Raw genomic sequence first — 12,893 nt, 5'->3', positions numbered from 1 at the left:
TTGTGTTGTTATGTTTTATTTTTCTGTTTCTATATTTTCTGTCCTTCCGATTCCTTGCATCAAAATAATAATTATTGTAAAAATTTTTCCTGTCCTGCCTAGCGCCTGGGGGGTGATGCATGCAGCCGGCCACGTGGATGTAGATGTATAGAAGGTACAAGAAGAACCGATCATATCCATGATAGATACTAGTTGGGCGGAGTCCAACCAACGCTTCGCTCATGGTTGGGTATCAGTACATGTAGCAGTTTTGTTCCCACTGCAAGAAATTTGCAGCCCAATCAGATTGCTGCGTTCAAGTGGCAGCTCAATTTAGCTGACAAGGCAAGCTGGGACACTGTATTTTAGCTGTATTTCTCTGGAGAATGCAGAAACAGCTCCTGCTGGATATCTAGGCTACTAGAAAAGAAGCATCTATGAATGAAGCTTGAACAGTAGTATCTTTGTATTAATTACTTGAGTTTTGCTGTGCTACCAATCTAAGATTAGATCATTAGTTTGGACAAAACCTGTGATATGTATGCCTTCTTTGGTCTTCGAAAAGCTTCTCCAGAAGCCTTGGGGTAGTCTTATAGCTGGCTAGCTGTACGTACCTCTCTTTGTGCTAGATGTCTAACTATTATGACAAATTTTATTTCTGCCTGTACTAAATCTAGGTTACAGTATTCTTCTACTTTCTCTAAGAGTCTGAGGTCTTTCTTGAATTCCAAAACAACTATAGCTAGATCCAGGCAGCTAGAATAGCCATCCATTGATTTCTTTATATCGCACCCCTGAGCCATGCGGTTGTCAGCCACTTAAGATTAAACAATATTCATACTCTGTCTCAAGTACCAGTGGAACAAAACTGCTACAGTGCAACAACCAAAGAGAGTAGATTTTTTTTTTTGGTACACATTTTTTACATTTTGTGGCATATCTTCTAAAGTAAAAGTGATATGATCTATTTGAGTGCAGGTACTTAAAGTTCAACTATTGGCGCTTCCATTGGACCACCACCTGTTACATCACATGACATCATCAGTATAAAATGGCTGTCCGAAGATGTGTACTTCCGAAAATATGTTAGGAATAGAAGTAGCTTATTTGTTTGAGTTAAGATCTGAAATTTGTTGTGCATGTACCTGAGTATATTGCTCATCTTTTGAGCTTCAACGGAAGTCTGGGCTACTAGTAAGTTCTGAGAAATACTGCATTTTGTTGTTTTTTGGTGGCAAATATGTTAGGAATACAACTTTAGATTTTATATTAGTTAAGGTCTGATTTTTAAGCAGCATGTACTACAATAGTGTACTTTTCATCTGTACTAACTTACAGGAGTTAGGCTAGCCTCTTCTTTGCTAGAGCGGCCCATCTTGTCAAAAACAGTGCTTTTTATGACTTTTGGGGCGATTTGGCTACGTATAAGGCTCAATTGCCACGCCCCTGTGACACAGAATGACCAACACCAACTGTGTATTTGCAGGTAGACATCACATGACCTTTGGATGTAGCAAATAACAACAAGATGATTTGTGATGTCACAAATCAATGAATATCATTGCATACGTCAGCAAAAGTAGCAAAACAGAGCCAAATTACCATTTTTGACAAGAAGGGCCGCTCTAGCAAAGAAGAGACTTGTTTAGCTCCTGTAAGTTAGTGCAAATGAATTTTACACTATTGTAGTACATCCTTCTCAAAAATCAGACCTTAACTAGCATAAAATCTAAAGTTGTATTCCTAACATATTTGCCACCAAAAAACAACAAAATGCAGTATTTCTCAGAACTTACTAGTAGCCCAGACTTCCGTTGAAGCTCAAAAGATGAGCAATATACTCAGGTACATACACAACAAATTTCAGATCTTAACTCAAACAAATAAGCTACTTCTATTCCTAACATATTTTCGGAGGTACACATCTTCAGACAGCTATTTCATAGTGATGATGTCATATGATGTAACAGGTGGTGGTCCAATGGAAGCGCCAATAGTTGAACTTTCAGTACCTGCACTCAAATAGATCATATCACTTTTACTTCAGAAGATATGCCACAAAATGTGAAAAAAAATAATATAAAAAAAAATCTACTCTCTTTAGTTGTTGCACTGTACATGTAGTGATACCCAACCCAGAGCGCAGCGTTGGTTGGACTCCGCCCAACTAGATAGATACACAGCTTGGCGGCCTGTATGGATACGATTTGACATGGAAATGCGACCTAAAGTGTTGGTGTTTATGTGTGCTCATAAATCACTTTAGATAATAGCTAGGTAGAATCCTAATTGAGACAAAAATAATCCGTTTGTTGTCTCAGACCTGCCCCCCCCCCCCCGGCCCCCCACATGTTTTTTGAGTTTAGTCTGTTGCAGGTCTAATAAGGTTGATGTTACAAAGAAGAACAGTCTCAGAAAGTCGATTCACGAGTTCATCAGTGAAACATTGAAGAAGGATGAAATTCTAGGTGTGTGATTGCTGCCTATACTTATATTAACTGACGTCATCTGAAGTGTTTACCATAACTGTAATATACATCTTGCTTTCCTACCATGGATTATTATTATCACATAGCTTTAGTTACTGTGTATGTGTGTTGTACAGACTCAGATTGGGATACACTACTGGACTTCGTTGAACAGTCTGTGAAGATCTGTCGTGATGTGCTTGTCAGCTCTTCTCGTAACACAGCTGTGACAGTTCCCAATTATACACACGGTACTATAATTGCAGCAAAAAATTATTATTTTTGCGAGACATGTACATAAAACAAACGACTTTATATGGTGCTGTGTGGCCAAAAATTAGAGTGGCACTTTATTTACATCAAGTACGGTACTTAGGCCACACCAAATTGATCTTATGTTTCACGGACATTTAATCCCCAAAAACAGACCAGGGTGGCAGGCAAAAAAGGGGGGAAAATCGATGAATATCATTATAAAACCACAAACCGAGTCAGAACAAACCACAAAAAGTCACTTTAGCAAAACATTACTACGTTTTTTGGCATTCTGCAAAAATATGATCCGGAAAATCCGTGAAACAGAAGATTAATTTGGTGTGGCCTTATTAATGTCAGTCTCATTAGATTCTCTTAATTGAATGTATGTACACCTTGCAGGCTTTGTGTTATGGCTGGTTCAGTCACTCCTTACTGCTATCACAAAAGCCACTAGCAGACTCTTACAAAGCAGTATCAGCAATTGTCTGCACATCATGTTTAATGTAAGCAAGCACAATATCAATGTCTCAACCGTTCATATAGAATCATGCAGGGTTTCCTCTAGGATTAAAAGTTTTTTTTTGGGGGGGGGGGGTTAGGGCGCGCACTTTTTTTGACCACACACCCTATTACATGCTAGTGCATCACCGTAGTTACACACCATCCATAGTCAGAGGAGGTGGGACGTGTGTCATTAGTCACATGGCAATGGAATGTGTGGCATACAATGTTTACGTTAGGCTGTTGACCTTTAACATTTCCTTACATTTCAGTGTAGCTATGGTGCCAGTGGTAGATCTACTGTTTTTCTCTCTAGCAAGCTCACATCACCTTCTAGTAATCTCTAATATTGTAAACTGTTATGTTATGGAAGATGGCAACCAAATTTGTTGTCCTCTGAGAAATGCAACAGATTTTTTGCCTAGCAATTATACTTATACCCCCAGTCATGTGTATCTGTTTCATGCCGCCACACAGTGTTTCAATTTTGTTGCTGGTTGGTGAAGTTGGAGTATACAGTAACACTCGCTATTCCAGCTCTCTTAAGTACGGCCACCTCGATATACCGGCCATTTAGTTTGGCACAGATTGCTAGCTAGATGGTTACTGCACAAAACTCACCCTGAAATGCGGCCACTCGCTATTCTGTATACTGGCCAGTACTGGCTGCCCCAAACTAGGTTTTTCAATATGTTTATTACGGCCGGATATGACGTTTTGGGTGTGGTTTGGCAGATAAACACTTAAATTATCCTTCATTATCCTCGAGACAGAACCGCAAAATTACTCATTAGGTTTGACATAAGGTCGGTTTTTAGCCGTGGCTATTTTCTGAAATACAACCATTCCGGCCAAGCTGCACTGTCCCAGGTAACCAAGGGTTATAGTGGTCTGTCTTATGTGTTTATTTGTGTGCATGCATGTGTATTCTGAGTCTGCATGCTCACTTGGATGCTATAGCGCTGCATTTACAACATAGATAGCCAAGTTATTAGTTTTAATTGTGGCAGATTTTCTTACATTGTCGAATAAAAGCGAGCAAAAGCTAAAGCTAAAATCTAAAATTACGTTAATCAACGATATTTCAAAGTCCATATGTATCCCGTTGCTACGTTGTTGCCAAGTGCAATATGCAGCATAATGCACTGCTGAAAGTCATAATGCACTAACCACAAAACGCCCCTCTGGCATTAGACAGACAAATATTGTATCATTAAGAAATAACAAGTATCAAAGTAAGTCCAGCCATGCAGGAATGTTCAGCACTGCTGGAGTTTCTTCTTTGCAACCATGCAGGTTTTAAAATTGTCCAAGGCTCATTTTTGCTTCTGTGTTCCTAGACTTCGTGATGCATGTCAATTCTGCTTCATCATAGCATTAGAAGCGGCTCTTTTTGCTGAGGGCTTGAGCTATTTTGCAGCAGTGTAGAGGCGAGCTTCTTTGGCTTGGTTGTGATGCCGAGGATAGTGGAGGCATAGATACTATAAATTTATAGTATCTATGGTGGAGGGCTGCTCGAGCAGCAGTTACACTGAGTAGTGGGGTAGGGCTGTTTCTTTGCAGCAGTAGTAAGTGGGGTGGGGCTGTTTTGCAGTGGTTTCAGCGTTGGAACTCCAACAATTTTGTTCAAGCCATTCGTCGGTCATGCCAATCTTATACGCTGCATATACTGGCGTCTAGAAGAGAGAAGAGATGGAGCTGTGTCTAGAGTTGTCTTTGTCATCTTTTTGTGAAGTTTATATTGTGTTACTAAGACAGTATTATGTTGCTATGCTCTCGGGATATAAACTAGTTATAACATGTGCACTCGGGATGCATGGCATATATTGCACTCAGCCCTCGGGGCTTACGCCCTCGTGCTTCAGTGCAATATATTCCATACATCCCTTGTGCCCGTGTTATAACTATAACATATCCCTAAGAGCTATAGGATATACCACACCTAAGAGGAGGATATGCAAGCCAAGGGGTATGTAACCATGGTAGCGGAGGATATCCTCCGAGTAGGTGTGGCATATCTGACTTATACCACGTGACCCAGCACTATAAAAGGACCTCCCCCTAGGTCAATCCACGATGCAGACTGCAAAAAGAACAAGACTATGCCGGATTTTGCAGCTATCAAAAAGCTAGTTGAGCATCACGTCGACTCCTACAGATGCTCAAAAGACACACTGTGCTCTCCTCTGAAAATTAGACAAAGTGTAGCCCATGAAGCCCATGAGATCAATAATAATATTCTGTAATTTTGTAATTCCTTGGTCCAAACGTTAACCATTCGACGTCCCTTACTGGAGTTGTATGTTCTTCTTACTAAACCAGGTCCATGGATCCATGGAAGCTTAGCCATCTTGTTGGAGAGCAGCTTCCTTGTTTCTGCCGTTGCTTTGAGTCTTTGTACGGTCAAGCATGGCTCTTTTTTCTTTGCTTACTTTCTTGAAAAAAAAAAAAAAACTGTGCATGCCTGGGGTTGTATGATATTTTTCTATGTATCCAACAACTTACACATGTGTAAAAAAAATTGTGCGGGCAATTTTTGAAGCAGTATGGAGATGGTACTGTGACAGTTAACATCATTAGGTAGTGCATTGATCCTAATCAACAAACATGACTTGTGAGCTGTAGTAGCTGTACATATAGAATGTGCAGTTGCAAGGAGTATATACTTTTTAACTTGCACGTTGGGTATAAACTAGGTAATGGCAAGACATTAAAGTATCTATAGTCGTACGCATATACCACTTCCAGATCTATATTATACCGTAGCGTGAAATTTTCAAGGCACTTAAATTTCGTTGAGAAAGACCTCTAAAAAGCATTTCGTCGAATAATTTTCTTCGATTAATTTTCATGGATTGACTGTGTACCGGAAGCTACACCTTTAATCTTGCACGTTATAGTGGAATTAATTTTCGTGTAAGATTGCTAACCCGCGAAAATTTCGCACTATACGTTGAGTTCCTCCTGCCCCAGACGAGTTAGCATCTGAGTCCAGCAGCCCCTCCCATCCATGTGGACTGCAACCTGAGCGGCTTGTTCATGTGAAATTATGGTTATACATCGGTGAACCAAACTAACATCGAGGGTTCTGCACTTTAGTGCTCCAGTTGCTTCAACATTATGTCACTAGCAGGGCTGCATCCATGATTTTGGATCAGGGGGGGGGCAAATTGGGCGATTTAAAAATGTAGGAGGGGCGAAGTCATCAGAATTATAGCAGTACAAATGAATCTGCCATATCCTAGGGGGGGGCGAATTACCCCCCTCGCCCCCCCCCCCCCCCTCAATGCAGCTCTGACTAGTACGTGATTCTTTTGATGCAGATAACTAAGTCTCGTGATAACCCAATGTTCTGCTATTTGCTGAAGAAAACTGTTCATTTCTTGACAGGTAAAAGTATGTGTGTGAACTGTGCTTTGTATAGTCATGGGTTTTATTACAGACTTGGCAGAGCTATACAAAGTAGCAAGTGCTCAAGAAGTGTTCGAATACCCGGTATTGATGTCACACTTTGAGTATGCACCCACTAAGGTAGGATGTTCATGCATATACTCTTAATTTATGTACATATGTTCATGCGCAGGATGAGATTGAGGTAATTTTGAGAAGCACAGATTGTATTCACCCCCGTCCGGGCATGGTGGAGCTGCACAACCTCCCCCATCTTAGTGCATTGCTAAGGCACTCGCTGTAAGTTGTCTGCACTCATTGTTATAGGTACATGTATATACTGTATAATTTATGTTCTGGGAAATTTTTGTTCAACGGCCACCCCTGAAGAAAGGTCAATGATTTAACGGCCACGCACCCGGGTCCTAAATGATAGCTAGTGTACGTGTGTATAAAACAACCCCTCAACATAGACCACAATATAATGTATAATGGCCCACAATATTGTTTCCCAAAGGTGTCCATTATAGAGGGATTCCTCTGTGTATCCATGAACATTCACATGAATTAATAGTATCATTTGGAAAATTGCACCATTTACGCACTTTGTCTGACTGTCTGACTGACTAACTAAGTAAGTACAGTGGAACCTTTTTAGAATGGACTCTCTGAATATCGGACCTTGTTAATAACAGCCCTTCTACCAACTACTTGCAACCCCGAATAGCAGATACCTCTAAACTTTGGACAACAGACAAGCAGGGGAGGTGTGAAGCACTTGATTAGCTATTAAGGTCACCAATAAATTATTGGCTAACTTCTCTTTCAAACTCGACTACTTCTAGCCGAGTTTTAGTGTCTATAAGCAACATTGTTTGTCAGGGAGTAAAATTTTATTTTCGCCAATTTTGCTCAGAAGCAGTGATACAACATACAGTATACATGTCAGTGCTCTTGTGCTAGCCTCGATGCTGTGAGCGGCTTGTTCTCGAGGTCGTTCTCGAGGTCGTTTCACATATCTGAGTCGCCCGGTCTGCTATTGAGCTCGCGTGCAGCTGCATGCCTGTTTTTATTATTTTGGGCATCTCACGTGCGCAGTAATGGTCTGTTCCACATGTTGCTGTTCAAATGATTGTATACGGTAACCTCGTCCTCTCTCCTTGTTACTTGGCCTGTGGAGGAGGCTAGTACGGTACCTCTCTTTCTGCTGGTGACGATTCTAGAACATTGTGAAAGTGTATCGTGCATGGCCTTTAAATGCCACCCTTAAAATGTTTTGTAGCGTTTGTAAGCTCTACCGTGTAACTTGTTGTGCTTATAATTATACTAATCTGAAGATTGTTAATTGTGTTGATAGATTTACCACAACATAATAATCATTAGGCTATCCCTAGAGGCATTCAGCAGTGAATTGGTGATGTTCTGTCCAGGAGTCACTGACAAGGTCTATTCCGCTCTCTGTTCCGTCCTAAAGTTTGGAGACCTTGAAGTCAAAGAGGTAAGTCATTGGAAATGAAACCTCCTGGTGCAACACCACAACCTGTCAAATTAAAAGCATGTCTTTTCACAGTTGTGTTATGTGAAACTGGATGCTGATTTATTATGCCTGCGCAAGCGAGATATATGGTAGTGTGTTTGTGTGTCTTTGTCTGTGTGTGTAGACTGCTACAGCTCTCAAGGATCAATGAAGTGCAAGTAAGAGTTTCTATAGGCTTCTAGCCATGTTTTCTTGGATTTTAATTCGTGGATTTGCAAATAATGCTTCGTTCTCGAGTTATGCCTAGTTTTACTTGGAATGCCATTGCAGCCTTTTCAGAAGAGCACATAACCCAACTTGTTTACCGGATGTTGCTACTCTACTTAGTGGTTAGCTCTGTACTAAAACGCTAGCTATTAATTGTAGCCTCGATTCCAGGCCGCGAAGAGAAAGGCGGCCTGGTATACCTTGTATGCGCATGCGCGAAATAATTGACAGCAATTTCATCATACAAATTGTAAAAAAACGGACAAAGTTACAAAAAGGAAGAATACGTATGACAATGTGACCACAATGGCAGCTTTCAGAGACACTAATCAAGGTAGAATAATTATACTGCAGCAGTGTTGCTTTTTCTAGCTCTCTTTATCAAAGAGGCAGTTCAACAAGGCCTCCCAGACAGCTAGAGCTGCCAGCTAGGAAGAGTGGTGGACTCTTTAATACATCAGTAGATCTTGAGTGAATAACTTCCTGAGTGTCGAGTTAAAGCTTCTTAATAGCTTTCAGGAGTGATCATTAGCTTCTTTATCTTCAGCAACGACTTCTTGTCGAACATAAAGGCAAGATTTGGTAGCAGAAGACTTGCCTGGTCCATATTACCACAGCCTCATCAGGGGACCCACAGGAATACATCATGCCTTTCCTATAACATCTGTAGCCTTACAGTGTAGGATGTCGTTAGTAGAGACTTGGCTTGATACAATAAAGGGCGTAAGAACTCAGTCATCACTTCTAAATAAGTTTTATGTAACTGACTGCAACTTCAGAATACAAATAGTGTACAGTTTATTTTACTGACAGTATCCACAAATACACGGATTACCAAGGTATACGAGGCCGCCTTTCTCTTTGCTGCCTGGAATCGAGGCTATAGCTATTGGTAGCTGCAAGAGTAAGAAGAGAGCTGCAAGGATCTGCTGATGCAGCCATTAATTTTAGACTTGGCATCGATCGTTTTTAACAACAATCACAGTCGATCATTACCCACTCTTCGAGTTTCGCATGCAGCAAAATACAAAAATGTTCATCGTGTGTATAAAAGCTATTAGTAGCTTTATGTTATGTAGCTTTGGCATCTCCACCGAGGCATCAGCTCCTGTGGTGCTTTCATTACTACCAGTAGGTACTAATAGCTAGCTGCAAAAGGTATACTGTGTTTCCCGCAGGTAGAAAGGCGTGGTCACTAGTCTAGTGCGAGACTACTGACAAGCTGCTCTTGTTCTGAGCTTTTGACGTGTTGCATTTATACAAGTACAAGATAGTTTATGACATATACAAATAAACTGCTACAGTGCGTGCAGATACATGTAGATTCGGTAGAGGGGTAGAGTTTTATGAAGGTGACAAATTCACCTACCGTAGAAACTGGATTATTAGCGCTTACTCGACTATAAGCGTATCTTTATTTGAAGCGCATGCTCAACTGCAGTACTCGAATTGAAGCCCTTTCCAATTATGCGAAGGATTATTAGTCAGCTAACTTTATTTATCTATGAGCTAGTTAGCTTGTACAGCGCATGGTAGCTATAATTATAGCTGGTGATGTCCATCTGGAAGGACTCTCTGGGAATGTTGTTACCTTGTCTGATCATGCTGAGAGATCTCATCACAGAGACATTCGGTTACTGGGTGGGGCTCAAATATGATTGCATTATATGCACATTCTCGAATATAAGTGTATAGAGCTCTGCATGAGCGCATGCGCTAATAATCCAGTTTCTACGATATTACTGCAATTCTATAACAAGCAATCCAATGCTCTAGTTGCAATTGTACTTTTCAGGTTGGACTTTGTTTGTTGGAAAAGCTTGTAAAGAGCTGCGTATTTTCAAGTTTAGCCGGCATGGACAACGTTCTGTGGACTCTCATTGCATTGGTTAATCTTTGCACAAAACTTCTTTCTGAAGACCATTGGATGTATGTGTGTGTATGGTGGTTGTAGAGAGTTCATTTTAATTAGCGTATTACAAAAAATTATATTTTGGGACCGATCCACTGAATGCTATTTTGTCCGCATTAACTTTGTAGCATTGAAGCGGAGTTTCAGCAGAAACTGGTGTCCTGTCTACGTTTGTTTTTTTGTGCCTCGGATGGTGAACAGCTCTCTGTACTGAGATTTTGGGACCATCTCTCTTCCTCCCTCATTCTCCTGCTCACATCAAGCAGCTACTCACTGGCCCATCCAGATTTGCAGGTGCTAATAAATTATTGTGTACTGTGATACCTTAAGGTTACTATTAAAGACGGGTAGTAATTTTAGCGCTTTCAGATTTTTCTGGTACCAAATTTTGGTGGATTTGCAGCAAATTTATTAGCACAATAATTATTTGTCAAAAGATGTATACGTAAACAGGAGTTTTAAGGTTGAATGGACGTTTGGGAGTCTAAAAAAGGCTAGCTTGCTTAGCACACCCTCAAAAGTACAATTTTTTAATATACAAATTTGCACCCGTTTCAAGGTAGTCTGGGGGTCAGACATTTCCTCTGGAGGGGAGAAGAGAGATAATGTCTGGAGACTCTTGCAAGTTTTCCGTGTGCTCTTAGAATTGTCAATTTAACTGACGTTGGAGGCTTAAAGAACGGGTAGATGTAGATTACGTAAAATCCATTGTGCAGCTAGGTTGTGGCTCTATCCAAATTCTACTAGGGCACACAATCGTTGCAAGAGTCTCCAGACCTATTCTCAGCTCTCTTCGATTTGTCCCCGAGAACATATGGATGGCCCTGTGAAATCCACACAATTAATGCTCTCACTTTATAAAAAGCCCCCAAAAGTGCATTATTAATGCTTTGCTTCTCCGTTTAGAGAATATTCAACCAATTAGAAACCTGTGGGTTATAAATAGCATTTTCCAAGCCAAATAGACCATGGCTGCCCCTTTGGTATATATTAGTGACAATATGCCTCAGCCACCACACTCCCCACTCTGGTGTATATTAGTGACAATATGCCTCAGCCACCACACTCCCCCACTCTGGTATATATTAGTGACAATATGCCTCAGCCACCACTCCGCCACTCTGGTATATATTAGTGACAATATGCCTCAGCCACCACTCCGCCACTCTGGTATATATTAGTGACAATATGCCTCAGCCACCACACTCCGCCACTCTGTGACAATATGCCTCAGCCACCACTCCCCCACTCTGGTATATATTAGTGACAATATGCCTCAGCCACCACACTCCCCCACTCTGGTATATATTAGTGACAATATGCCTCAGCCACCACACTCTGCCACTCTGGTATATATTAGAGACAATATGCCTCAGCCACCACTCCGCCACTCTGGTATATATTAGAGACAATATATGCCTCAGCCACCACACTCCCCCAGGCACAGCTACTACACATGGTCTAACAATACGTACATATATCCACGCATACACTAGCAGTGATTGTGGTAATTTTTTCCGTAATTAGTTATGTTTGGGTGAGTTGTTGCACAAGTGCTGTCTGATGAATCCGCCCCTGCCCAGTTTTTCTTGTGAAACAATTGTGGACAGAACAGGCCATGTCAACAACATGCAGGTGCAGTTCAGGTCTTATTGCATCCAATACTTTACATTAATTTTGTGTTTTGTGGCAGCCTCTAGTACCCACCCTGTGTCACCTTGTCAGACAAGAGATCTCAAGCAAGAACACTAAAAAGGTGCAGTTTTGATAGTTGTGAGAATGTGCATGTATCTTTCAAATAGTATGAATATGTAGTCTACCTGGTAAATTGGCGAAGGAGGCAATTATTGGCAATGTTTGACGATCATGTTGCGTGTAAATATTTATCACCTGCGATATATTACAAGCTAAGCAATTTTTTATTTTGGTGATTCTCACTTTGATTCGCCAAATCGCCAAATTTACCCGCTATACGGTATTTTGCAGTGCCCCGGGGAACAAAGTCAAGGAGGAGATTGTGCAAAATCAGAGTAAGTGAATTTGTGTTGTGTAACCCTATTATTGTTTGTATTGTATGTCACTATGTTCCAGTTGTACTGATCTTTTTGTACCTCCATTCAGTGCTTCAAAATTAAAATCGTGTGGTTTTCATATTCGTCAAAGAGCTGTGTATCTTGCCAGACAGATAGTTGACCTCTCACTGGGACAACTGAACGCTGAACATGTATGTTAGGCTAAGTTATATCGAATCTCATGTGTGAGCAATTCGTGTTTTGTATTGTATAGCTTGTGTGTTGGCTTGAAGGGCTGCGTGCTGTAGTGGACATCCACTCCCGACTAGAGCCAGGAGTTTGGTGGAGTGCTAGTGATGTTGATTGCTTCTGCCGTTGCTGGGAGCGCAGTGTGAATCATGCCTTGTTTCTGAATGATAGTGTATTTGACACCACTTTCTATCAGGGACTGAGCTTTGTGGACAAGGTACGTTAACAGGGTGTCATACAGGGGGGGGAAGCTCCAATCCCCCCCCTAAAATTTGCATTCAGGTACTAGTTGGGGTCCATAGCTGGCAATTTTACATACTAACAGGGGTATTGAATGACCTTTTTTTTTAGCTAGTTACTTTTCTTATTTCCCCTCTTTA

General features: G+C 41.0%; 1 protein-coding gene across 1 annotated transcript in view; it reads left to right on the top strand.

Annotated features, from left to right (window-relative positions):
• The first annotated feature begins 84 nt into the window (after positions 1 to 84).
• Positions 85 to 12,893, top strand: part of LOC135342091 (serine/threonine-protein kinase ATR-like) — a 28,669-nt gene continuing 15,860 nt past the window's right edge. Inside the window, exons 1-16 of the mRNA XM_064538778.1 lie at positions 85 to 189; positions 2,159 to 2,211; positions 2,356 to 2,447; positions 2,585 to 2,698; positions 3,105 to 3,208; positions 6,530 to 6,596; positions 6,649 to 6,737; positions 6,790 to 6,896; positions 7,980 to 8,094; positions 10,136 to 10,269; positions 10,381 to 10,546; positions 11,780 to 11,887; positions 11,946 to 12,008; positions 12,239 to 12,282; positions 12,374 to 12,476; positions 12,539 to 12,730. Coding sequence (XP_064394848.1) covers positions 2,192 to 2,211; positions 2,356 to 2,447; positions 2,585 to 2,698; positions 3,105 to 3,208; positions 6,530 to 6,596; positions 6,649 to 6,737; positions 6,790 to 6,896; positions 7,980 to 8,094; positions 10,136 to 10,269; positions 10,381 to 10,546; positions 11,780 to 11,887; positions 11,946 to 12,008; positions 12,239 to 12,282; positions 12,374 to 12,476; positions 12,539 to 12,730 — 1,518 coding nt within the window. The 5' untranslated portion in view covers positions 85 to 189; positions 2,159 to 2,191. The remainder of the gene's footprint in view (positions 190 to 2,158; positions 2,212 to 2,355; positions 2,448 to 2,584; positions 2,699 to 3,104; positions 3,209 to 6,529; positions 6,597 to 6,648; positions 6,738 to 6,789; positions 6,897 to 7,979; positions 8,095 to 10,135; positions 10,270 to 10,380; positions 10,547 to 11,779; positions 11,888 to 11,945; positions 12,009 to 12,238; positions 12,283 to 12,373; positions 12,477 to 12,538; positions 12,731 to 12,893) is intronic.

This window comes from Halichondria panicea, chromosome 9 (genome assembly GCF_963675165.1).
Source record: "Halichondria panicea chromosome 9, odHalPani1.1, whole genome shotgun sequence".
NCBI lineage: Eukaryota > Metazoa > Porifera > Demospongiae > Suberitida > Halichondriidae > Halichondria > Halichondria panicea.
This window is presented reverse-complemented; position numbering and strand designations above follow the sequence as displayed.